This window comes from Struthio camelus, chromosome 1, assembly GCF_040807025.1.
Source record: "Struthio camelus isolate bStrCam1 chromosome 1, bStrCam1.hap1, whole genome shotgun sequence".
Taxonomy (NCBI): Eukaryota; Metazoa; Chordata; class Aves; order Struthioniformes; family Struthionidae; genus Struthio; species Struthio camelus.
In genome coordinates, this window is record NC_090942.1 from 40,861,637 (window position 1) to 40,887,455 (window position 25,819).

General features: G+C 39.2%; 1 protein-coding gene across 3 annotated transcripts in view; it reads left to right on the forward strand.

Annotated features, from left to right (window-relative positions):
- The first annotated feature begins 1,714 nt into the window (after positions 1-1,714).
- The window catches only part of MYRFL (myelin regulatory factor like), a 45,234-nt gene continuing 21,129 nt past the window's right edge, over positions 1,715-25,819 (forward strand). For 2 of the 3 annotated variants that reach the window (XM_068935478.1, XM_068935485.1), the window contains exons 1-10: positions 1,715-2,001; positions 8,441-8,531; positions 12,214-12,281; positions 12,364-12,619; positions 14,082-14,173; positions 16,011-16,158; positions 19,428-19,623; positions 20,766-20,842; positions 21,752-21,862; positions 22,444-22,534. In XM_068935478.1, the coding sequence (XP_068791579.1) occupies positions 1,956-2,001; positions 8,441-8,531; positions 12,214-12,281; positions 12,364-12,619; positions 14,082-14,173; positions 16,011-16,158; positions 19,428-19,623; positions 20,766-20,842; positions 21,752-21,862; positions 22,444-22,534 (1,176 nt within the window). In that variant the 5' untranslated portion in view covers positions 1,715-1,955. Of the gene's footprint in view, positions 2,002-8,440; positions 8,532-11,133; positions 12,086-12,213; positions 12,282-12,363; positions 12,620-14,081; positions 14,174-16,010; positions 16,159-19,427; positions 19,624-20,765; positions 20,843-21,751; positions 21,863-22,443; positions 22,535-25,819 lie in introns of those variants that run through there. The other variant, XM_068935491.1, reaches the window with a different exon arrangement.

The window sequence follows — 25,819 nt, forward strand, 5'->3', positions numbered from 1 at the left end:
AGTCCTGTTACTTTCCTTGGACTCTTAAGTTGACAGCAGACAACTGATTAGGATACATGGAGCATAGTTGTGGTTATGTGGTAATTTGCTACATAAAAGCCCTTTGGGAAAAATACTAGTTTGTGTTTGATCATGACAGCATTTTCTCAATTGGCAGGTAAGCTCACAAACATAAAAGTAAAGGCAAGTTTTTACATAGTTGGTTCTTCAACAAGAAGCATCTTACTGGTTACAAGGTTTTTAATGAGATGATCCAGACAAAAATAACACTTTATCACCACATCTTAACTGAAGTGTTTTCCCTTTTTATGATAGTAAATAGAGTGGGCAGCAAAATTTAATACCATCCATGTGTTGCTTGCATGCGTATGTGCCTGAAACCGCTCTGAGTGTGTTGGCTTTGGCCAGTCATTTCAACATTAAGATTAGAAGAAATAATTGAACCTTAATCTTTTACTAGTAATGGAATATGTGCAGTGTGGGCTACTTCACTACTGATGACAGATGTATCCATATATCACTGGATACTAGGTGTTGCTGTAGAAACCTGGAAAAATTACAACTTCCATCACTGGGAGTTTATTACTTCACCTCAGCTAAAGAAGTTTGGTTTTAGTCTTGGAAAATGGACTGTATTTGTTGCTGTTATATTTTGTATTACACTCATAGATGCTTCTTAAATGCCCTAAATAAATCGTCATTACTCCTTAGCTTATGTATTGAAACCAAGCCCTTTTCAGGATTAGGTAAGAGTAGTTAAATGACACCTGGTAGCTGCTGCTTATTCCAGCACGATAATTCTTTATGAGTATGCTCATTCAAGCAGCAAAAAGGGGTTTTTGCTATAAATGATGGTGTCAAGACTTGAAAGGTATCCAAAAGTTTATGAGGCTATTTTCTTACAGGTAGGGCCTGCAGAGATGTACCAATGTATCTGGAGTGGTAATGGCTGTTTGGCTCAATTAGATCACTGTTTTATAAATACTGATCTGCTTGCTTTTGTCAAGTCCCTTCTTCCAAATTCTTTCCCATATTTTTAATATAAACTGGCTATCGCGAGAAACCAGTGTCAGTATAGATGGCTGGGGTTTGTCACAGATACACAGTAGTTACTTGTCTGATGAATAAAGCTACTTTAGAAAATGGCCTCCTTCCAGGTTTCTTGACTTTACTGAAGCTTTTGTTCATAACCCATGGCCTCTTAGAGATGCCTACTAAAACATGGGGTTTTTTTTCCTCTTTGTGGGGAGATGAGCAGTCTGCACTGTACGAAGATTAATTGAGAGAATGTGAATCAGGGTTTGCTACAGGCCTTAAAAGACCTTTGTTCAATTTTCAGCTTTCCTGTACACTTTTCCATGTTACCTTAGACAAGCAGTTAATCTGTACTTGTTACAGTAATTATGCAGAAGTTCTGCTTCTTTAATATCAAAGCATGCTATGAGATTAAGTGTTTTTTGTTTGTTTTAAGCAGTTGCATAGGCTGGTACTTGAAGCCATTGAAATGGGATTGTGCATATACTGAAACCTGAGATGGCTTGGCTCTTGCATTTTTGATGAGTTTTATCAATAGTATTAATTACATCATCTATATGAAAGGACAGAGACAAGATAATTTTTATTGCTGCATTTTTTGCGCATGTGTAATCATGGGCAGTACTAGGATCAAAGGTCCTTAAAACACGGAACACTGTATGTACTGAACTGAAGAAAACATGTGCCCTTCGTCTTGCCTTAGGTCTTGTTAAGTTCTTGACGTGTACCACAGTTTAAATAAGTCTGTGACATTAGATATGAAATAATGCAATTAGCTGGAACAAAGGGTGTGAAAACCTTCAGCAAAAAGTATATGTGGATTCCTTAACATGTTCATAATCATCTGGAAGAGAGAGACAGTGTGATTTTCTCAGTGGAACTCTTAAAGCGGTAGAAAAACAAAACACTTCTGGCTTGCCATGGATGTGGTGGGAGAAAATGAGGCCTTGCAACAGTTCTTTGAAGGTAAGAGTTTAGTTTCGAGAAACAGTTTTAGCAGTTTCTGGTGGCATCAAAACACAGTAGTAAGTGTTTGGGATTAATTGAGGAAGAAAGGAGGATGAAATTAAAAAAAAAAAAACCCAAACCCAAGTTTACACAAAATAACTACGAAATGAGATATGAGAATGAAGTAAGTGGTATAGGTGTGCTGTAGTTTGTTCTTTATACTTTTGAGAGAAAAATAAAGAAAAGGTGGATTCAATAGAACTTTTAAGTACTGCAGTGGTAATTACCAAGAAGCCACTGGGAGGTAGCTGAGGTCTCCTTTTAATTCACCACTTGTGAAATCTTCGTGATTTTTCAGGAGGTTAGATAGCCCCCTCTCTGCTCTATCCTGTGAGGTTAAAGGGGGTTTACTTTCCACTGATACATTCCTCTGAAATTACTTGAATATAATTGGTAAAATGGTAATTATGGTAGTATCCTCTGGACTTTTCTGAGAAGTTAAAAGCAAATGTTTGTTTTGTCTTTTGGCTGTGATTTGTCTTATGTTTTTTTCCCAAAGATGTCTGACACTCAGGCAGGTCCCAGTACAGTCTCTTTCCTTTCTCGTACTGCAAAATTTACTTTCTAATAGATTCCATAATCAAACTCCATTTTTCAGAACTTCCCATGATGTGATTCAAAATGGCTGTTCAAAAGTTCATATATTTTTAACTTTTTAAATATTTTTCCCTTGTTCCAATATTCACTTTGCAATTTTTTAATACTAACCTTTCAATGCCAAGGTTCTCATTTTTTTTCTGTTTTCCTTCTATTATCTGTGTAAATATTCTTCATGTGATATTGATTTCCAAGTAACTAGGAAAATTACCTTTTCTGTTTTAGGTAACATGGACTTTTTTTATTTGCCCATGTTTGTTTTCTGTTGTGCTAAATAACTTATTTCAGTTCTTTGCTGGTGCTCTATTGGCCTGGTTGAGAAGTGGCGATTCTAACCTTGAGCTTTAATTTCGGAATGGCAAACTAAAGATTCTCTGGCATTGCTAAAGGAAATATATTTGAGCCAAGGAATTTAAGTCAGTGAACCACAATCTAGAGCTGCTAGCCTCACATCTGTTGTTTATAGACTTTTAGAAATACTTACTGTATTATTAAGTTCACGCTAACTTATGGAGATCAAAAGGTAACAAACTTTCTTGGCTTTCAGCAAGATAGTACTTGTATTTATCGAGCTATTTGTTCAGGTACTGTGCTGTACTGCATAACTGTTAAATACCCAAAATAGTTTTGGACTATTATATGGACTATTATATAAAAATTATATAAAGAGTTGATCACCAGAAAACTTTTTGGAATTGACCAGGAAACTAAGGCTTTCTAGGGAGTACGGGCTAGACAATATTGATTTTTGTGATGGTTACACTGCGATGGTGGAAGAGCGATTGGCGATTTGGCGATTTTAGCTGTATGAGCTCTTTAACCAGAATTAATAAATGTGGAATTTAACTCTTTAGGAGGCAGTGTGGTGGAACATCTGTCTGGGCAAATGGGAGAAGTCCTGTCAATTCCACTTAATCTCAAGCAAAATGAAACGTTTTGGAGATTATGTTCCTTCAGTAGTGTTGTGTGGTTCTCCTACATAGCAGTAGGATATGACAAAGGTCTGCTATTGAGATGCAGTATGTGAGGATGCTGTTCAATGGCTGAATTGCATTACTGAGAGAGTGACAGTAGATATATGCCAAGGTTACAAATGGTAATCGTTCTTTCACTCAACACATGCAGGTGGCTAGAAGCCTCTGGTTGCCGTTAAAACTACAAGTAAATCTGAAAAGGCAGCAAGCTGATTTAAAGGAGGGTTTGCAGCCTTTTCAAGGAGAGGTTAGCTTCACGGAAGTAACGCCAACTTTAACTGATCTCCTGTCTCCAGTTAAGCACTCTGGCTTGAGGTTTTGCATTAGAATATGACCCTAAAGGACAAATGCAATAAGTTGCTAATTCTAATTTGGTGGCCTCTGAAGGTAGTGGCATCAGGGTGTTGTTTTCAAAGGCTCCTAAAAAGCTGCATCTTGCAATATAAGGCTGAGAATGTTGCTGCTGAAGGAATACCTGTTTTGTCTGTGATTCAGTTTTGATTTCCAAATGGATCGACTAGCAAGTAATCATGTTTATAGCTCTTGTTTGTAAGATTATTTTAAGTTCATGGGCAAAAAGGATCCCATTTTTCCTGTTGCTTTGGTGTTCCTTATAGTGCATATTTATCTTGACACTCATTAGTAAGATAAGCTAGGTTTTGCAATGTTGAAAGGTGACAACATTATCTGAAAAAGGAGTTCTTTCAATAAAAATGGGACAATGCAGTATTTGTTTTCCTGCCAAGTATTACTTTCAGTAGTTTCAGTTGACCTCTTAGATTAAATAAAAGTCTGACAGGGATTTGACCTTGGCTTTTTTCATCCAAGTAAATGCCCTTTCTCTTGTGCTATTGGCTATTCTGGAAAGTTCTTGTCCTTGTCTTTTCTCTTTTCTTTCTCATTTCACTCTTCCCCCACTAGAGACTTCTTCTTTGATGCAAGTTTTCTCCACAATTTCTGTTGAAAATAATATTTTTAATGAGATTTTTTTTTTAATCTGCAACTTCCTATTTGGGCCAAGGGAAGGTCAGAGCTCCTTATCAGCTCTTGTGCCTGCCCCTGTGCAGCAGAGCAACCTATTCTTGCTGAAATTATCAATAGATTGAGAAATTGAATGAAGGCTGAACTAGTTATACTGTTAAATTCAGTCTTTTATTGCTTCAGCATGGATTTTGGAGCGTTTGAGATGTCTGAAATGTGTGTGTTTGGCCTTAGTCCTCTCTGTGATCTAAAGAAGTCTCTTTACTTGGTAGGAGAATCATCACCTCTGTATATGTGCATGCTCTGAATGGTAATATTAAGTATAGTTTTGGCCTCTTGGTAAATAAATTAAGCTATTGAACAAACAGATGCTATTAAACAAGACACATTTAAAATGTACAGGTATCTTATACCATTCTAAGGCTTAGAGATTGAAGCAAAAATAAAAGTAGATGAAGTGACACATTTTAGATAATAACTGTAAAATTTCTGTTCTTCCGGAGAATGTTAGTACTTAAAACATCTATCTTGACACAAGCTCACTTCTTACCTATTGGAGTGTTAGGTCTTCTGCCATTGAGTAATTGTAGGCTGTAGATAAGTCCTTGCTGGTTACAGTTCTGCCAGCTGAAGCTGTTTTTGTCCATCCCTTTTCTAATTGTTTATTGCTACTGCGTGCTTGAGGTAGATGCCCTTAGCTGTGCTGGTGGAACAGCTTTTAGCAGTGACTCTAGGTCTCTTCCAGTCAAAGCAAAATGGGCTATCTTGAACAATTTATATAGTGACTGATACTTTGAATCCTTTAGCATGAAAGAGCCAGGTGGCTTCAGCCTCATGGCTGGAAGACAGATGTCTGCCAAAAAGACACTTATGAGGCAAGCAACTACCAGATTGGAGGCTGGGTGCCTGTTGGTGGAAATAGAGGCAGGTTAGCTGAGAAGCGGCAGAGAAACGGAGCCAGCAGTAGAGATTTTAGACTCTTCAGGTTGAAATGGACAGAACAACAGAAAATCAAGCCTATGGAGAAATCAGCAAAACATGATCAGGTACTGCCTATACCTGCAGTCTCTGATTCCTCTTCTGTAAACAATTCCGTACAACCCCCCCCAAACGCAATACTGTCTTGCTCATTCAGTTTGTCTTGCTTTTCATAAACGATGACCGCTTATGATGCTATCAGTTTCTTGGGTAGCTGGCAAATGTCTGTACATTGATGCTAAAGCAGGAGTGTTGACTGTGTTGCCCAGCACAGAGACTTCCCAGAAACATATGGGCATGTTGTGCTGTGCAGTGGAGTGTGGACTGGGAGCAGAGATCCCTGAGCGCATGCTGATACAGGCTGCTGACTGTGCACACTGCAGGGCGGCTCTCAGCTGGGGCACACAGTTCAGTGCAGGAACCTGTATATTCGCAGGGGTTATCCATGTACGTACACGTAGTTCTCTGCTCTGGCGGCGATCTGACTTCCAGGTGAGCAACTGGCTTGCATACTACCAAGCAGCAACAAGATCAGTAAACAAACACCCCGTCAAGATCAGTCAACTTTTTCCTCCCACAACCCGTATCTGTTTTAAATACTTACTGTGATCAAATGCCCACGGAATGGATGCCACCATATTAAATAAATTTGCGTATGATCCAGCAGTTCCTACTCTGCTGAAACAAATGCTAATACAAGCACACAATGGCACAGACTAGGACAGTACATTCAGAAAGAAAGAAAGAAAAAATTCTGTTACTAAGAGTTAAATTTTATGGTGCAGTCAAATGTAGGTTGGCTCTTCTGTGTATCTGTATTGGGAAACCTCCGTTAGTGGCATCCTACCCCCTCCCTGGTGTGCTTCTTCCTTCTCCCAGGATAGAATTACTTTTTCCTCTCTTCTCCCTCCCACCCTTTTAACTATTTACACCAAGTGGAGAGATTAAGAGGGAATGATACCTATTTTGCTGTTATCCCTTAGCAACAGCACCAGTCTCTGGACTAAAGGCCCTGTCCTTGTTTGATTCACGGCTGTACTTTAAAAGATCTTGTTTCTGTCCTTGGTCAAAGTAAGGAATTTTTGGTTCTGTGGTAAAGCAAAACACTTTGTACCTGACCTCTACCTTCCTGTTAATAGCAAAATTGTATCATTCTGCATGAGGGCCAAAGAATTGGAATAGGATGAATAGATGGGAGAAGGTGATTCAGTCATTTTCCTGTGGGCCACATGAAAGGAGTGGTGAAAGAAGTTTTTGAGACACAAGGGGGAATATCCTAAATTCAGATAGGAAGAATGAAGCAATAAGAAGCCAATAAATCTGAGGAATGCTGTTGAAGACAGCTAGTCCCTTTTGTACTTTCAAGTTGTTTTGTCCACGGTTGCTTTGTCCACTGTTCCTTCAAGACTTTCCATGTTACAATTTTGCTGAGGCAAACAGGTATACTGCACCTATTGAATCTGTTCTTGTCTGGTCTGCTGAGGACAGGTTTGTGTAAGAAACCAGTATGTCTAGATGCAAAAGGATCTGTCTGTCAGTGACAGGCCTGCAAGTTGCCAGATCACAGTGAAGGGCAGCTGAAATTCATTCCACAACACTGATAAGCAAATGATCTCTAGATACCTCTGAGATCACAAAGCAATTTAGGAAAGGCTTATTAGTAGCGTGAGGTTATGAATTAAAACAGACACATGTGAGGGAATTCCTGTGCAAGCTGACGGAAGTGGATTTTTGATGCTCCTTACAGTTAAGTGATGTCTAAACATTGGGTCAAGATGGAAACATCTGGGAAAGAGAAAACAGAAAAAAAATAGAAGAAATTTTACGGAATGACCTCGTACTATGCAGATGTCTGCTGTTCGCTACAGTCAGAAGACTGAGTTGATGCACTAAAGGCAGTTGTTCCTGCGCTCAGCGCCAGTGATTGACCTTTTGTCTTCTCCCGCTCTGCTGCAGTTAAAGGGAAGTGTTTTGTGTCAGCCACATGGGGCTGAGCTACACAGCTCTCTTGATTTATAAGCTAGTCCGTTTTATCTTGTGTAGCAGTGGGCTAGAGCCACACAAATCCTGTAGCTCACCAGAGACCTTGTTTGCTTTCTGATTGGCCACACCTGTATTTATGGACCACTTGCTGGAAAGGTGGGGAGCCGACCAAGTAGTTTTGTCTCTTTCTTTAAGAGAGTTCTCGCTGACTTTTAAAAAAAGTTCTCGTGAATTCTCTAGACTTTATAATCATAAGATCCATTTATAGCCTTCAGTTACCAAGCAACAAAGGACAAAGTACTGAACCTTTCCACTCCTTAATAAGTTGCACGCTAGCGGGCTGGTTTTGCTGGGAAAATAATACGAAGCCACGAATTCCCGTAACATTTTTAAAGCTTTATTTCTGTTTTCTCAATCTAAGCTCAGGACAGTGGGTTTTTACACTGAGTGTTTTAGAAACTCCCTGGCCGTACCAGTGCAGAAAGCAGATCTATGTGTGACAATGTCTGAGCTCTAACTTAGTCACCTGTTTTGATCCCAGTGTCCGACAATATGATGTTAACTTCAAAAGCCTAATTTTTCTGGTTGCAGACTGGAACCCTTCATCCTACTGTCCTGATAATTAATGAAGCCTTAATGACACGTATGAACTACTCTATCATCTTCCCCTGCACGTCCTCTTTCACCTTGCGTTTTCTGTCACAGTGACTAGATTTCCGAGCAGAAGCGTAACCCATGTTACACGCGAGACATTCACTTGTGTTAGGACGGATTTGGTTTTCCTGTCTGTAACACGGTGGGCAGCATTACTTGTTCTGCAGTACTGAAGCAGACTTCAGATTCCACTGTCAGTATTTCAGTCTTCTTCACATTTTTAAATACAGGGCAAGATGTACATGGAGTCTTGGAGAATCCCACGGTAGACACAAGTATGTTGGAAGAATTCATCAGTAGTGACTTTGAGTTTGGAGCCTTGTAAGTACTGAAGCAACGTGCACTTCTACTCCTTAGCAACATTTCTTAAATTCTGGTTTCATTAGTGCATTGGTAAAATCTGAATGCAGCGTTCAGACTCAAAATCTGCAAGTTTTTTTTTTTTTTTTGATAGGAGTCTGGCTCCTGTTTGATAAATTTACTTACTTGAAACTGTGTAAGATGACTTGGAAAAATGAATTAGAGGTGGTAATGGAAATATGGTTTTCTTGTAGTTCAACAAAATGAATGAGAATGAAGTCTAGGATAATTCAAAACTGTTACACTAATTATGGCATTAAAGCAGAGCTATTTTAATATAACTGTAAGTACTAGTTTAGTGTGTGTGTACCGAGTAACAGATACAAGTATGACTAATACATTATGTGAGAGTAATGTAAATCTTCCAGTTTGAGGGGGAAAGGGCTAAATCCTAATGCTTGATTTAGAAAAGAGAAACTATCCATTAATCTTTTCTGAGACTAATTTTCTGAGTTACAAAGGATAGATAATGCAAAGGGCCATGGGCAAGGGTGGAAAGTTATGCAACACAGATCTATCGAAGACTCATTCATGTCTACAACTGCCAGATGACTGTTGTTAAATACAAAATATTATTATTAACAAGCTGACTTTTGCCAAGAGGCAGAGCAAGAGGGGATGTTTAAAAAATAATTAAACGGTCCACAGCATTTTTCATTCTGGACGCACTCAGGCACTGCATATTTACAATGGGCTAAACAGGCTTTTACTCACTCTAAATCATGAATAATGACTTGATCCTATCTCTGCTCACACTCATAGAAGGAAAGAAGAGTGGAAGGCTTGCTGTACATAGATATTCATGACCTTTGTTGTTATAAAATAAATGTCTATGTCTGCTATTATGTAGCTCAAGTGGGTTAGACATATATAGTTGCAGTGCTCTGTAAGTATTTATGTGCAAGACAATAATCTGTAAAGCTACCATACGTTTGGAGGCTCAACAGGTTTTTATACTGATAGTACAGTAATACTTCATTAGTTACGGGATGAGGAAGAACATTTATTGAATCATTACATTTCTATATATAACATTATGAAGTATTTATCTGTACTGCAGATTATTTGTGTATAAACAGAACAGAATTGCATAGAAAAATTTGCCAAAATGTGGCAAATGGCAAAAAAATGGAGTGGCTTCACATATGTAAAACGCAGATGAACAAAATGGCATATACAATACTGAATGCAGAATGCAAAGGAAAGGATGCTGTTACCATTAAGGACTTGAGCGCATCTGGAACGCTCCATAAAAGGTTGTTTCGCTTCAGACAGGCCACTGGCTTTACACTTATTCTCTTATACCACACAGGAAGCACCATGTGATTTCCTCCTTTTTGCCACAGTAAGGGCTTACTGTTCAGTGATGAGAGGAGGAAAAGGGTTATACTTTTTCCCCTGTAGTTATTTAATCATATACTGTGTTTGTAATATAGAATTTTTTAAAATAACTTTTTTCTTTCTTTAAAAAAACACAAACCCTTTGCAGTTGCAGGTAAGTTTTGACTAGAAGACATATCCCCACTGCATCTGCACTTCATGAATACTTTCTTCTTTCTAGAAAGTGTTTATAAGTATGTCTCTGTATTTTATTAGAGCTATTCTAATGTAAAACAGACACCGAGTCAGTACCCAAGGCAGCATTTGAAACTAGGAATATTTAGAAGGGAAGTTTACGAGTTTTACGGTTTTAAGTTTTACAAGGCACGTTTGGAATTCAGTAACTGCGAACTGAGTATCCCACGTAAGACGTGACTGAAAAGTATCCCAACTCACTATAGTTTGTTAGAAATTGAAAACAATGAATACAGCAATAGACATGTTACTGAAAAGCTTTAAAAACCTTTCCTGTTCTGAAGGGAAATAATGGTTATTGGAATATTCCACTAATGCAGAATATATATATATGTGTGTGTGTGTGTGTATATGTATATGTGTGTGTGTATATATATATATATATATTTTTTTTTTTTTGGAGGAGCAATCATGCTTTCGTTGGAAGGCTAACCCAAAATGTAGGGTTGGGGATGTGTTAATTTAAAAAAGCAAGAGGAATACCGTTATGAAACACACAAGGATGTTGTAAAGTGATAGGCCATGACAAAAATGAATCTCTGTTATCTCTCATGCCATCCAAACTCAGAAATATAAAACTGAAAAGCAGAAACAGTAGAAAGCAAATTACATCATGGACATTTTCCTTTGATATTCAAAGGAATTTGTTGTACACGTGGAAACACCTGTGTTTTCGTAACATGAGGATGTCCCTTTAAGCACTGTTGTTGTATTCGTTTTCCGCCAGAACATTGGGCCTTAGCGAAGGAGGTTGCAGCCTCACAAAATGTCCTCGTAGTGTTTTTAGCCTAACAGATCTTAAGCACTGCTCTTGCAGGTAGTACTTAAAAGTGAGGGTTGAGACTACAATTCACATAGGAGTGCCTGAGAGGGTTAAGAGCCCATTTCTGAACTGCCATCTCTTCCTAATGTAATTCAGGAACCCTTTATCGTTCCTTTAAACGGTAATGAGATAGCACGGGAATTTTTCGGCTGTAAGCTGAAAACACCGCTCTGAAGAACTGAACAACTTGAAATAAAGAGGTTAGGAAACGTGACAGAGCGGTGTCTGTCCCCGACAGACTGGGGATGGGAGCATAGTTATCTGCCCGCGACTTAAGCTAGTCCAGTTTCCAACAGAGGAGGAATAAAGCAGTTTTGCTGGACAGCCTGAGTTTACCTGCTCGTTGCTGCAGGCTACTTGCGAAGGCCTTGGCGTTGCTTAAACTGTGGCGGGCTGCCAGGTCTCTCAGAAAGTCTGATAGGAGAAACCGTGTAAGCACAAAACGTTGGCACGGAGAATTGTGCCAGAGGGTGAACGATCCCCCCCAAGCTTCTCTCAAACCTCAGGCGCGTGACTGGGCTGAGCCAGCGGAGGCAGGTCGAGTCACAGACTGAGAGCGAAGCCCCGCGCGGCAGCGGCACGCGGGGAAGCAATCGCTGCTTCTTCCCCCAAGAGCAGGAGGAAGGTGCCCTGGATTTACTCGTGGGCAAGACGCAGCGGGGCTCAGAAATCTCCAGAAGCAAAGCAGGGGTGGGGACTCCGTGTTTCTAGAGACCTGCCTGTTCGATTGATACAGCGCCAGGGAAAACTTTAAAAAAATAAATAAATCACAGAGCTAGGCAAAGCGCTTTGGAAAGTACCGTGGGGAAAGCACTAACGAGCGGCTCCCTGCTGCGTCCTCCCAAACTGAACTGAAACGTGTACGTAGGAACGGCAAGAGGGAAAGTAGCTTGCCCGAGCGCCCCGTGGAAACCCCATGTTAAACTTCCTGCCGATGTGCCCGGAGGTAAGCGCAAGAACGGCTGCTAGGACGGACGGACGGACGGATGGACGGACGGAGGATGAAAGTCGGCGAGTCCTGGCGGCGGGGCCGGGGCTGCTGCGTGGGGGCGAGGTGGAGGGCCACGCGAGGTCTCCGTGGTGGTTATTGCTCCTGCGAGGAGAGGCAGCAACCACGGTGAGTGGTGCTTCCTGGAGGCCGTTTTCAATAGCTTGGTGGTCCCCCTGGGTGCTTTCTGCATGGCCTAGCCGTCGCTGTCCACATCTCCTCCCAGCAGGAGTTAAAAATCTCTTTTTCATCCCTAGGCAGAGCCAGTTGCCAGACTCTCCACCGGACTCGGGGTCGGAGCCATGCTCTCCGCCGCAGCTGAAGGGTATGTGACGTGAACTCTGCCTCTGGCAAGCTGGCAGCAAGGTCCTCTGCTCTCCACTTACCACCTTCTTTGCTCCTTGCAGCCACGCGGTATGACACTACGTGGCCCTCTGGGCTGCATGCTCCGCTCCCGTTCCCATCCGCTGTGGCACCTAGCAAGTTTCCCTGGAGGTTCCCGGAGACCTCTGACCCTGGTGTGAGCGGACATCCCTGTGGCATCCCCCAGGGCTGCTGTCTGAAGACGGAGAACGCTGTGACTCCTTGGAATAATTCTGCGTCCTCCAGCTGCTTGAGTTTCAATTATTCATACTTGCAGCCAAACGTACCTCAGACTTCTGGGTAAATGCTGAAACTTTTACATAGGAGATGAGACAGATACAGAAAACTGGACCTGCAAAAAACCACGTGGTTTAAGAGTAGTGTAAAATCCCTGTAGGTGCAGGATTTTCCACAGGATGGCAGTATTTAGACATTTTTTGGGACGCCTGTAGTTGCGAGTTCTTTAAACATCTTGATTCAAATTCAACTTAAACTGAGTTGGAATGGATTTAAGTTTAAAAAAGTTTGCGAGGCTAAAGAAGGATCAGCTGCATAACTGGCTTATAAAAATATTTAGGAGTTTTACAATGTCTATTGCAGGGTTTTGTCCGTAAGGGTCTTCTGAATATTCCGACATGTGGCACGAGGAGGAAAAAAAAGAATGTCTTATCCATTGTCTTATCCATTTAACCGAGCGAAGTGGTATTCATATACCATCTGCTATGTTTACTCACCTGCATGTTCTGGATGCTTAATTATTGAGAAAAATACTAGGTAGTGCAAGCATCCAAGCATGATGCCTAGTAAGAATGTTTTGATTGATCCAGGCCACAGGGGGAATCTCTCTGGTTGCTGAGAAAGATGATAAATTCGTCAGCGTTAGTCTTGGAGTTGCAGATTGTCTGTCTCTTTTGCATAGAGCTTAATTACATGTTACACAAAGGACGTGGGTAAAGCAAGCTAGCCCTGGGTTTCTCAGTGAAGCTCTTAAGGTTTTCTTTTTTTGTTTGTTGTCCAGACGAAAGTGCCAGTTAGTCAGAATCAAATAATTTTCTGATACTTCAGTTTGTGGAACTTCTGACAGAAAATACGTCTTGACTTAATGTGAAATTTTTGAACAAATCCAGAGAAAGATTAACAATTGATGTGCTGGACATGCTTTTCCTCTGCTTGTGGAAAAACCCTAGTTTGAGTACAAGTTTGGCCTGACTGAGAGCTGGGTTGTGGTTTTGGGTGTTGCTCCGTTCAGACAGTGACCAGATGTCACAATATTCTAGGTTAGGTTTTATAATATCAAAATTTTGGAATTTAAGTTTTTCCCTTTGGAGAAAAGAGCAGTTTTTGAAATCTCAGTTTCTGAGAAGGGGGAAAAGTATTTCCCAACGTTGTCCCTTGAAATCTTCTCATCAATGCGTTAGTTTAACTCCTAAAGGTCTTTTTGTTTACTTAATGAGAAGGAGAGTTCACTTTCAAGATATTATTCAAGATAAATTCTATTGCAAATGTCAGAAAACAATAAAACCCTATCTTGTATGCAGTGTGCAATTTTTTAAAAGAGAATATATGGAACAAAAAATATTTATTGGAAGGAAATACTCCATAAATCTATTTGTAAAAGCCAACCTCTCCCCTGCCCCAACAATCAGAATTTGTATTGTCACTACAATACAGTTAGAATGAGATACCTAAGTGTTCTCTTGTAATGATTCTGTGTTCTCCATGTTAAACTTAAATGAGTAATGTAACATATATTTTTAAAAAGTATTTCTGCAGCATCAGCAAAAAAAAGGAAATTCTCACAATTTTTGGGAGATACCACTGATTCTCCAATATGGACTAGCAGCTCCAGGCAAGGTAAGCAACTGTGTGAAGATGAAATGTATTATTTCATACCATGGGCAAGTGAACATTTTAAAAGCAGAGCTCTTAGTGGCTCTGAGAAGGTAGCAATATTAACAGTCTGTACTCTGCTACCGGATTTGGGCCAGTTTTTCTTGTCTATGTTTTCAAAAACAAGCAACTCTATATATTTGGACAAAGGAGGTGAAGTGTTAGAGGTCTGTGCTCCTTGAGTACTATCTAGCTGAAATATTCTGCCCTTCCTCTGCACTGGAGCCTGCAGAACACAGATGATACCATACTCAGCTGACTTACTTCGTGCTAAATTGCCTGGGCAAAGAAACCATCTTGGGTCAGTTTAATAGGGGATTAATGTGGTAGATGAGCAAACAGATTTCAGCTTTATTGTCTGATTTATCAACTCTGTATTTTTTTCCACAAAGCGTATCCAAGCGTATCCAGCTTGGTAAAAACTGTATGCTCCTCTCCACTCCTTCCCCAAATTAATTGATTTAATCAAAATAAAAATGCTCAGCCTATACTGATTGTTATGTATACAAAAGCTTATAGGGCATGTGCAGGAATGGATCAGCTTCTATGGTGTGGGAGGCTATCTAAGAATCAACAGTTCATAATAAACAATTTATCTGAGAAATTTCAGCCTCGTCTGTTAGTGGAAAATCTGAGAGTTGCTTGTCACTTCTTCAGACCAAATTATTTCTAAGTCAATCTTTTAGTAGGTTCCTTTAATGACTAGCAAGTGGGTTTACTAGACTAGCTTTCCTTCGTTATCTTTTGTTTGATCGGTGTTACTCCATTGTGACTGATCCTCTAATTCTACCCTTGTTGGAAAGAGAAGACAAGCAGTTCCAGAGCAAACGCTTCTGTATCTGTTTACAGTTGTTGCTGTTCCTGTTTTTGGTACTGAAATATGCTTTCTCCAGAAGTCTATGTTAGTAAAATCTGACCAACACAAATGCGACTGGAAAAAGAACATAAATGTGTGTAAAAGGGCATGAGAATCATTTAGAAATGAAGTGTGAGTTTTTGTACTGTGTTTTTTTTTTCTCCATTTTCACCATTCTGCCTGTCAGAAACGTGGTGCTGCAAATGAAAGCTTGGAGCTGAAATTATTCCTGTAGTGGTCGTCTCCAGCAAACTACGCTGCCTCAGGCCATGAAAGGATCTTAGCTTATATGGTCACTGGCGTGTTTTTTCTTCTCCTTACTGCAGTTCATTTATCTGTCTCTCTTGTCACATTCTCTTCTGTCTTCATGAAATGTATAATACCTCAAAGAATTATGGTTGACCCTGTTTATTTCAGAATGCTATGTTGTGCAGTCAGAAATCATTAACCAGTCAACCAGCTGTGGTGATGAATGTAGTTGTTATGGAAAACTATGTCTCCTGCTCTAGAGCGAAGTACCTGTTGCAGTGAGCAGGAGTACTGTTTGATGGTAACATGCAGTAGAGAGAATAGGAAACATCTATAATTTTTTTGCTTAAGTCTTATTGCAATGTTGCAGATTTATGATGAAATACTTAGTTTACCACTGTGTTTTTTTTGAAAAGGAAACTGTCCTCCCTTTTGGAGAAAATAAAATAAGATGTGCTACTTGTGTAATATTTTCCAAATCAGGAAAACTAAAAATTTTTTTTCTGGGACAAGGGAATACAACATAATCTTTTTGAATAGCTGCAGATGAAAATCAGATTTAAATATACATGCAATGTATTTGTCTATGTTTTATAGGTGTGTGTATATATATGTAAATATATGCATAGAAATGTTTATGCAAGATTTCTAGCTAGTCACAAAGCTAATAACTAAATTGTCGCTATCTCTCTACAGCAAGTGTTAAGGACTGTGCTCCTGGAGTGCAAGAATATGACAGTGATGGACAGAATGCCGCTTTGGACAAATGCTGCCAAGCTCTAACCTGGCAACCATATCAAACTTCCCAGTGGAACAGCTTATTTAACTCTAATCATGAAAAACTGTAAGCACTGATGTTGCATTTGGAAAAAATGTATTATTTTCCTTTTTTGCTGGTACTGCTGTTTTGCAGGAATAAATGCTGACTTGGCATCCTTTGTTCTTACTGAAAATAGGGCTGGAGTAGAGGGCATAGCAGTCATGGAGTCAGAATCACTGAACACTTGTTGAACATGATACCAAATTTTCTGATTCCCCTTCAGGGATGTTGAGATAAAAGAATAACAAGTTTAACCTTAAATACCTTGTTATTTTTGTTTCTTTTGTCAACAAATTGCACCTTTTCCTGTAATGACTTAAAATATTTTTTTAAAAAAGAAATCTCTGTTATCTCTTGGCTCATATAACCTGACTCTCCTAACTATAGATGTATATAGTGTGCTTCTGTTTAATCAAAGACTTAGAGTTTTCCTGTGTAAATCAGAACTAAAGTCAGATTTTTTTGCTGTAAGATTTAGGAAAGTTCATTCCAGATTCACTTTCCATCCCTGGTTTTCTACATTGTAGAGTTTGGTGAATGATCCCTTTTAACTGAAGCCCCTGTGTAGTAGCTTGTTTATTCTCCAGAGTTGGAGCAAACAATTTGTCACTGTCTACACCTAAATAGCAGGACCTAAATAGCACGGTACATTTGAATTTTCCTCTAGCTCAACATGTCAAAAGCACACATGGCAGACTGGAGTCAGTGCATGTCAGTGCTGGACTCTGACGTTCCTTCTCTGTGCGCAGTGTGATAGGGGAATACACATCTTACTGTGTCCCACAAAATTCTTTACCTAAAGGAATGACATGATGAAAGAACAGGCGGTTTTCAATGTCTGCACCTTTCTACCCCTTGGGAGCTAGATGGGCCAAGAAATCTCCCAATGCTTCCAGACGTTTGTGACATGGATTGTTACTCTAAATGGAAGTGGTTTTCAACTCCTGATAAATCTTATTTATGCTTTTGGTCAACGACTACATTAAAGCTATGAGCTGGTGGTGGGAGACTCCACCTCCTGCAGCTAACCCAATTACTGTGTCTCGTATACTCAGAACTTAAAACTGAGGTTCCAGGTGCACGTTTCTTGGTGGCTTCTGTCAGCAGAGATACAACGATGTGCTGAGCAATAAACATCAAATACATATGTTGTTACCATTACTGTGGAAGGGGATGGTGATATTATTTGCAGAGGAAATCAGGGTTATATTTAGGTGAGATCCTAATGCCAGTAACCTTTGCTTCCAGACGCACTGTAATTGTGACAAAGTGCACAGATTTTCTCTGATTAGTGATCTTGTACTCTCTTAGCCTCAAGAGAGACAGATGCCTATCGCTGCTCAGTGTAGACGGATTGATCCTGTACCTCTTGAAATTGCTGTGTGGTCTTTAAGAGCGTTTCTCATGTTTATTATTATTTTCTGTTTTATTCATCCACTATTTTAACTTTTTGAATATTTCATTTTAACAACCAAATGTGGGTAGCTGTTGGTAGATTTATTAGAAGAGGTTACTCTAACATTAATTATGCCCTGCATTGAGTCTGCTGGGTGCTTTTTTTAGTCCCCCTAAAAAAAGCACTCATTTAGTCACTCATTGTGACTGGCGAGGCTCTGTTCTGAATGTGTAGTCTTAACAGTCAAATTCTAAAGAAAAAGAGGAATTTAAAGTGAATTTCTAGTAGGACAGTTCATGTCAGAGGGAGGGGCCCTTGCTATCTCAAAATTCTTCAAGTTTTATTGTACTGCTAGCTAAGACTGACCATCCTTTGTCTTGCTGACACCTTTTGTAAGATCAGATCAAAATATGCGTTTGCTCTTAGTTGCTGTAAATGGCAAACTCAGAAAATGATAAACATGAAATTCCTTTTTGGAGTCATTGTTCCAAACAATTCTACTTGGAGAAATGGTGATCTGTACTTCTGCTTCTCAGCCTGCTTTCCTGTGTTTAAGCAAATATCCTAAAATTGCTTTAAGAATATCAGCTTAATGAATTCAATTTCACCTATATCTGAACAATCTATTCCTTTTCCTACTACAAAACACATGCATTTCATGCCTAGACAGAAAATATAGCCTTAGGAAGGTAGAAGAAGGCAGAAGGAAGAACACTAAGGAGTTCTGTTTTGTTAATATCAATGCTTTGAGGACCGGGTAGACACGTTACTGTAGTTGAAGAAGTGAATTAACAGCAGTAAGATTTAGTAGTTTTGAAGCCTTTTGTTTTTGTTCCCTGTGGCAGATTATCTGTGATTGTTTGAAAGGGGCCTTTAACTCATCATTTATAGAAAGCTAATAGAGTCCTGCTACATTTCTTGACAAACCTATACATTTTAATTCTTCCAATTTATAAAGAGCAAATGAGTTCTGAAAAGATGAATGCTGAAAAGCCAACTTCAGTAGTTGTGTTAATGAGAGGTTCTCCAGTAGCATCAAACAGATCTTCATTACCAAACTGTCATTAACAAGGGAATTCACTGTCCGTATAAGACAGCCTTGTCGTACTATTTCAGAATTATCAATCACTGTAATCAGATGACTGGAAGAATTGTTGCAGTGGTGAATTCACTGGCTCTTTTAGAAAGATCTTTGGATACCTTCCTTGTCTGATGTGAATCATAAGGACAGACTACTCCTCTCTCTCTCTCTCTCTCTCTCTAAGTGACAAATTAGTCCTTTGAATAAATAGAATAGGATTTCTTTATTTGGAGTAGGATGGGCAACTTTATGAAAGAGAGTTTTGTGGTGACCTGGTGAGCGGATCAGCATCAATAGCTTTACTTTTAGCTTGAGTAAAATCTTATTCACCGTATTCAACCCCAACAGTTTCTGCAGAAGCCCTTGGTATAGGAATTCGGGAACAAAGTAGGGTATCTTACTGGCTTATTATCATGTTGCTGTCTGCAGCAGTAGTTCAGTTCTGTGCTTTATAGCAGTATGATAATAGGTGCTTGAATACACTAAAATGTTTGGTTGTGCTTTTAGGTACGCAGAGTTATTTTGTGTCAGATTTGTGTGTGAGGATTATGTGAACTTCCCCATCTCTGGTGTCCAAACATCTCATGTGTTGGACTAGGATTAGAGTACACTTTCTATATATTTTCATTTTTACACTTCTAAGAGGCTCGAAAGAAAATGCCTGTAGAACTGATGATTGTGAAGAAGTATTTCTACTCCCATTTTTATCAGTAAAAATCAGGTGTGTTTTCAGTCAACAGAAAAAATAGGAACTGAGGTCGCTCAAGTAAATGTACTTGTACTTATGGTTGCTATTTTTCCCTCTTGCTTTCATAGACCTGCCATAGTTTATCATATTGCCACAGACAAAGGATTTAATTTTTCAATAACAGATGATGCCTTTGTGTGCCAGAAGAAGAACCATTTCCAGATCACAATCCACATTAGAATCCCTGGACATCCAAAATATGTCAAAACTCTCCTCGGGGCAAAGCCAATAGAAAAGTTTTACTTAAAGGCCTTTGGAATAAAGGCAAGTATTTCTCTTTTCAGTGCTTCTCTTTTCTTCTTACTAGTTTTCATTAAGAACTATGTGATTATCCATAGAATAAGGTAAACAATTGAAATGAACTCTTTTTATTAGTGATTTTTGACCAAGAACTGACCAAAGACAGCTTTTAAAGTTACCAGTGGCTGTTATGTGGAACTTTTTAACAGAATGATGTTTTTACGGATGCTTGTGCTGATAGATGCTGAAAGGTGTCTTCTTTACCTGACTTGTGGTTTCACCAGCTTCCCTCTCGTTGGCTGAAATGTTGCCCATTTGTGGGTAGTGCGGTGGTACTAGCTGGTTTTTAAGTCAAAAGACTATTTGAGAAAAACGATTCACAAAGCAAAGAAGAATCAAATCTGTTTTTCCCAAACAATTCACAAGCAGAAAACCAACAAAATTTCCCCGTTTCTTCTTTCCAGGTTTTCCATTTTCATTGTAAGAACCAAATTCTTCCCTTTCAGTTTGGGTCCATAATCTTGCGTATGGAGAAATACTAAGAAATTTCTTTCTTTCTGAAAGATTTTCTCAGGTTTTTTACTTGCTACTGAAATTCAGTGATTTAAAAAAACTATGTAGATGTTGTACAAGGCAGCTAGTACCAGTTTTCCTTAATGCTTTCTAACACATTAACATAGAAGGAATTAGTGAATATTACTGTCTTGTGTTTCTCTTTGAAACAAAGTGCTATTTGCTGGCATTCAAGAAAGGTCCAGACATTTGCATTAAAATAACTTAAGGAACTGCCTTGCCTTGGCTCAATTGTCGTGTTAAATACCTACATTTATGCCTTGGGAGAGAAACCAGGCAGCAGCAGTTTAGATTCAGGAAGCTATATTTCTTTTGCAAATTACTGTGCAACTTTTCCTTTGATTTCTCCCCTCCCGGCCCCCCCAATTTGTGGCCTCAGAATGACTTAGAGTTTTAGACCAGATGGAACAAAGCACTAGTAAGGTGTCAATTGATAAGGTATCAATTCCCAGGTTAGTTTCTGTGCAGTTCCACAAGAAATGAAGGTGATTCCACTGTTTCAGACATAATTTGGCTATTAATTTCTACTGCAAATCTATTTGTGTGAATATGTAATGTTCTTGTCATTTTCAAAAACTTCTGTTTCTTTATAGGTGGAAGCTCCAAATCAAACAATTGCTATTGAACAGTCTCAGTCAGATCGAAGCAAAAAAACTTTCCATCCTGTTAAGTAAGAATTTTGAAAAATTTACTCTATTTTAATTCAATTTTAATGTGTTATTTCTTGAAAACTCCTACTAGCTCTAAGCCAATCTTCTGGTCTTTATTCAAATTCCACTGCAGGTGAGTGCATAGAATCACAGTACTAATATAGATCTGATTTCCCTCTATTAAGGAAAAATTCAAGCATCTTTACAAATATATTATGTATGCCCAGCCGAAATATTTATATTCAGCTAACATATGGTGTCTAGAGCTGGTTGGCAGATGTATTTTTTTCATGGGTCTTGATGGTGTAGTTTTGATTTATACCAGATGTGAATGCAATAGGTAGGCTGTTGAATTCACCATGCACACTGTTTAATTATATTATTTATCACTTCCAATAGTGATGCCACTATGTATTTCAGATTTAGCTGTGTATTTATACTTTGAGACACACAAATTAGATGCAGGTGAAAAAAAGAGTCAAACTAAAATTTAATACTTTAGTATATAAATTCAGAGCCAATAATAAGCAATATTGCCCTTTCAAGCAACAAATACCCATCATATAGAGCACACATGGTTTATTATATTGAAGACTGTGTACAGACAGACTAAGAAAAACAAGATGACTCCTACTAACAGCAGTTTCCCACTCCTGGTCTCTTGCTTATTTATCTCCTTGACATAGTCACTGTGATGGATAAACGTGACTGGAGTGTTTTGCCTGAGAATTGTGAGAGAGAAAGGAAATGCATTACATTAGTATATGCTAGAGTTATTGTATTTATACTAGTGCTCCTCTGTTGCTTTTTCATTTGTCAGGTGTTTTTTAGGATTATTTTAATGAGCATGAGGAAATCTGAATAGAGCCTAGTAGATCTCCAGATGGAAGATGCTTATTTCTACTGTCTTGTTTCCTTTTCTGTTTTAGAATTGATCTGCCAGGGGACCAGGTAATCAAAGTAACGCTGGGAAGGTTGCATTTTAGTGAAACAACAGCAAATAATATGCGAAAAAAAGGGAAACCTAATCCTGACCAAAGGTATTGTTGTAGCTAGTTGACCTGTGTGTGTGAAGGGGAAAAGGGAACATCTAGTTTTGTATGGGGCTGATGTCTGTGAAAAATCTCAGTGTTGCCAACTGGTGTGATTTTTGTCGCAAATTCTCTGATACTTGGTGTCTGCTTAAAGGCCTTTCTGCTTGAATCACGTGATAATATGAAAACAAAAGAAAAGTAAATGTCTCATCCTCATAGTTAAAGATTATTTGAGGAAACTATAACCAGAATGTTGACTGATGGACTCATAAATCAGGAAGCAAATGAAACAAAATAAGCTGTTTTCTTCTGAGACAGGACTTCGCCTTTAAGTCTTTATTACTGAAACTTGTCAAAATCACTGAAATCTTTGTTGCCTTTTCAGTGACTTTTGGGGGTTGAAAGGGCATATTACTTGAGGGTAGAGGAAACTTTTTTTCTTTCACATTGTAGTATAATATAAATGTGTTTTAAAAATGAACATCTGATTGTCTTTTTGTGTGTCAATAATAACCACTGTATTTAAAACTTTTAATGTTTTATGTGATGAGGCATTATTTCAATTATTATCTTCATTAAAAAATTAGATACTTCATGCTGGTGGTTGGACTGTATGCAGTCTCTCAGGACCAATTCTATTTACTTTCTGCACACGTCTCTGAAAGGATCATTGTGAGGGTAGGTAGAAAATATATTGCTTTCACATGAACAATGTTTACTGTTTTGTTATTCACAACGGACTGTTGGAAGGGTCATACTTGGTCAGTGAAAATAAATATAAACTCAGAAAGCTTGAAAAAAGTATGTTGGATAGTTAATTCTTTTTTTTTTGTCATTGTCTTACTATAAAGGTTTCAATATTTTAAAAATAAGGTTACAGAAAACTTTAAAAAACCCACTTGATTTGAATTGCAATACAAACTACCTTCAATTTGGGGTTGTTTTGAGTGGCAACAAATTCTTGCATATGCCAGGAAATGCACAAATGCTTTATTTAGCTAGATCCTTAATTTTGAAATGAGTGGAAAAAAAATCAAACAAAAAGGGTCAAGAAGGTGTACTAGGGTAAGACTTATTGCTTGAATTGTTCAGAGTAGTTGAGCTCTTAGCTTGGTGCTTATAATAAATGTTACAAAACAACAAGAGTTCCATATTTTTCCTCAAGGCCTTTAATTCTAAATGCCCCACTCCACATTTTCCTTTTAGATCTCAATATTTGCATAAAGTTAGGGCTTAGAGTTAGAAGAGAGAAAAAGCTAAGAGCGTGAGTATGGCTGTGAATGGATTGCCAAAGGAAGTCTGGGAGTGGCAAGAGATTTCTGGTGTGGGCGTTTTTTCGTCTTGCCTGTGTATGGTGGTGCTTGTTGGCAGCTCAGCCCTTTTCTGGGGTTAGGGTTAGGGTTCAGGTTAGGGGAGAGAGAGATGGCAGTGCCTGGTTGTGAGTGTCGCTGTGAGGGGGTTGGCAGAGGAAGTCTGGGAGAGGGAAAAGATTTCTGATGTGGGCACTTTTTTGTCTTGTCCATGTTGGCAGCTCAGCCCTTTCCTGGAGTTAGGGTTGGGGTTGGGGTATGGATTTGAGCTAGGTGAGAGAGAAATGGCAGTGCTGGGTTGTGAGTGCCTGGGAGAGGGCAAAGACTTCTGGTATGGGCACTTTTTTGTCTTGCCTGCGTAAGGTGATGCTATTTGGCAGCTCATCCCTCTTCTGGGATTAGTCTTAGGGTTAGAGTTCAGGTTAGGGGAGAGGGAAATGGGAGCCCTGAGTTTTGAGTGGGGCCATGGAGGAGTTGCCAAATGGCTTTTCAGAGTAGGGAGATGAAACGTAAATCAAATGTCAGTTGATTTTTTTGTCTAAGGTTAAACCTCAAGCTACAGGTAGGGTTCAGAGATAGAGAAATCCCAGGGCAATGCTAAGGGGCTTCAAAACTGTGTTGGATTTTTGGGTTGTCTTCCTTTGCATTGAGGCCTTGACTTTTCATCTTTTGAAGCAGACATGGAAAGATGGAATTTATTTAATTCCTGTACATTTAGCTCGTTTACATAGTTGTCCATTTATCTCCTACAGTAGTGCTTTAATCCCACTTTCTCTCTTCTGCAGCAAGCCGTGTTATGAAAGTAGTCCGTTTGCTAATTTAGTAAGATCGTACTTTTTATATAGCTTATTTAGTGTCAGCCGTATTGTTACCCTAGGACATATATACATCTATATAAGGTTTAGAAACCTGCATTTTTCTTCAGAATGTTACTTTATGTTGTGTGCAACTTTCACTGGGCAGAGCTCTTTGGATATATGCGTGAACAGATTATGTGAGTTTTTTTGAATGGTAATCTTGTAAATGAGAAGATACTGTGCAAACCTGGCTACCAATGCCAGCCAAAGAAACAGCAAGGCAGAAAAATGGAAACAACACCAGAGGCTCATGCCACCGATGAAACTGTCAACAATAAAAGAGTGAAGGGGGGAAAAAGGTGGTTTTCTAAAAGTCTGAAAGAGTTGTGAATGGTCGGGTACCAGGAACCGGCCACTGGTTGCTGTAAAGTAACAAAGCTGGGTGAGTGCCCTGTGATAGAAGGCAGCTAATATTCTGGCCTTTTGCTGTGGTCAAGCGTAACATTAGAAAACTATCAGCTGAGTAGTGGTTCTCAGGCATATGGGATCGTACTCTAATTAGGGCAAAGAGTAATAAGTGGGCAACACTGTTTTGTGGACCGCAAAGCCTCACTCAAACTCCAGCTTTTTTAAATGAGCATGGACTTTTTGGCCATGGTCATACTTTTGTTAAGGCTCGAAATGTAAAGCTGAAATTCAGAGTTCTTTTAAAAAACATAAATTAACAAAATTAATTATTAAACCTGAATGCTTTTTCTAATTATATGCATTTCTTTCGATGCCTTTTTTGATATTCTTTGAGAGATCCTGTTTCCTTGACATGGTATTTCTAACATGAGTTAATTTTAAACGTCAACAAGGATTTTAGAGAATGTGTAGTTATGTTTATTCTGGGATACCTCAGTGAAAATGACATTTGGTTAACTACATAGTAGATTATTTGTTTTTACAGATGGTGACCTGTACAGAGACTGCAATTTTTAAACATTGCAGTTCTCTGGAACCTAGTGGATAGGTTGGGAATGTGATTCAGTATCTCGGCTACTGAATAAAAGCAGAATTCAGTCGGTAGCTGTGACTTGCAGCAATTGCTTTTACAAAATGGGTTTGTTCCTATCTGTTTCATTGAGCAGTGTTTTCTACCAGTCCAAAACCACAAATAATTGAAAAGAAGTTATCATTCTGTTTTCTTTTTGAGGCATATTATTAAGGCTTATGCTATTCAGAGTGTGTCACATGTTTTGATTTAGTAACCGACTTAATTTTTTGTGTGTGCATTTTGTTGCGGAATATGTGTTGTGGAACACCCGCAGAAGGAAGTTAAGTTTGCTGCGTGTTTCATTTCAGCGCTGCACTGCAATGAGCAATGCCTGGCTCCTGCTTGCTCCTGTCAGGCTGCTTGTTCCTATTCCACACTTCCCCCTGTCATGCTGATATGATTGTTTTTCTGGGGTCCTGTGATGAAGTGTAATGGGGGCTGGTCTGGGTTAAATAGACATCTAATTTTGCTGCTGGTTAATTTTCAGTCAGGCTGGTTCCTCTATCGGGTATCAGCAGAAGTGAGTGACGAGGTCGAGATGGGTGATGAGGAGCGGGCTGCCTACGCTGGCCCTGCTGCGGAAGGGGTACATCAAGCCATGGCCCTGGGTCATAGTTTGGTAGTGCCTTCCTCCCCCTGCCTTGCAGTTCTTCCTTCCCTCGGGTTGCAGAGGTGGATGTCTGTGGGTAATGGATTAGGCCTAAAAAGAAAATCTCAGGCCAGCAAAACCACACCTCTTCCGAGACCACAGCTCTCCAGCAGATGTTTTGATGCTGATGAAAAGGGTCGGGGTTGGGGGGGGGGGGGGAGCATCACT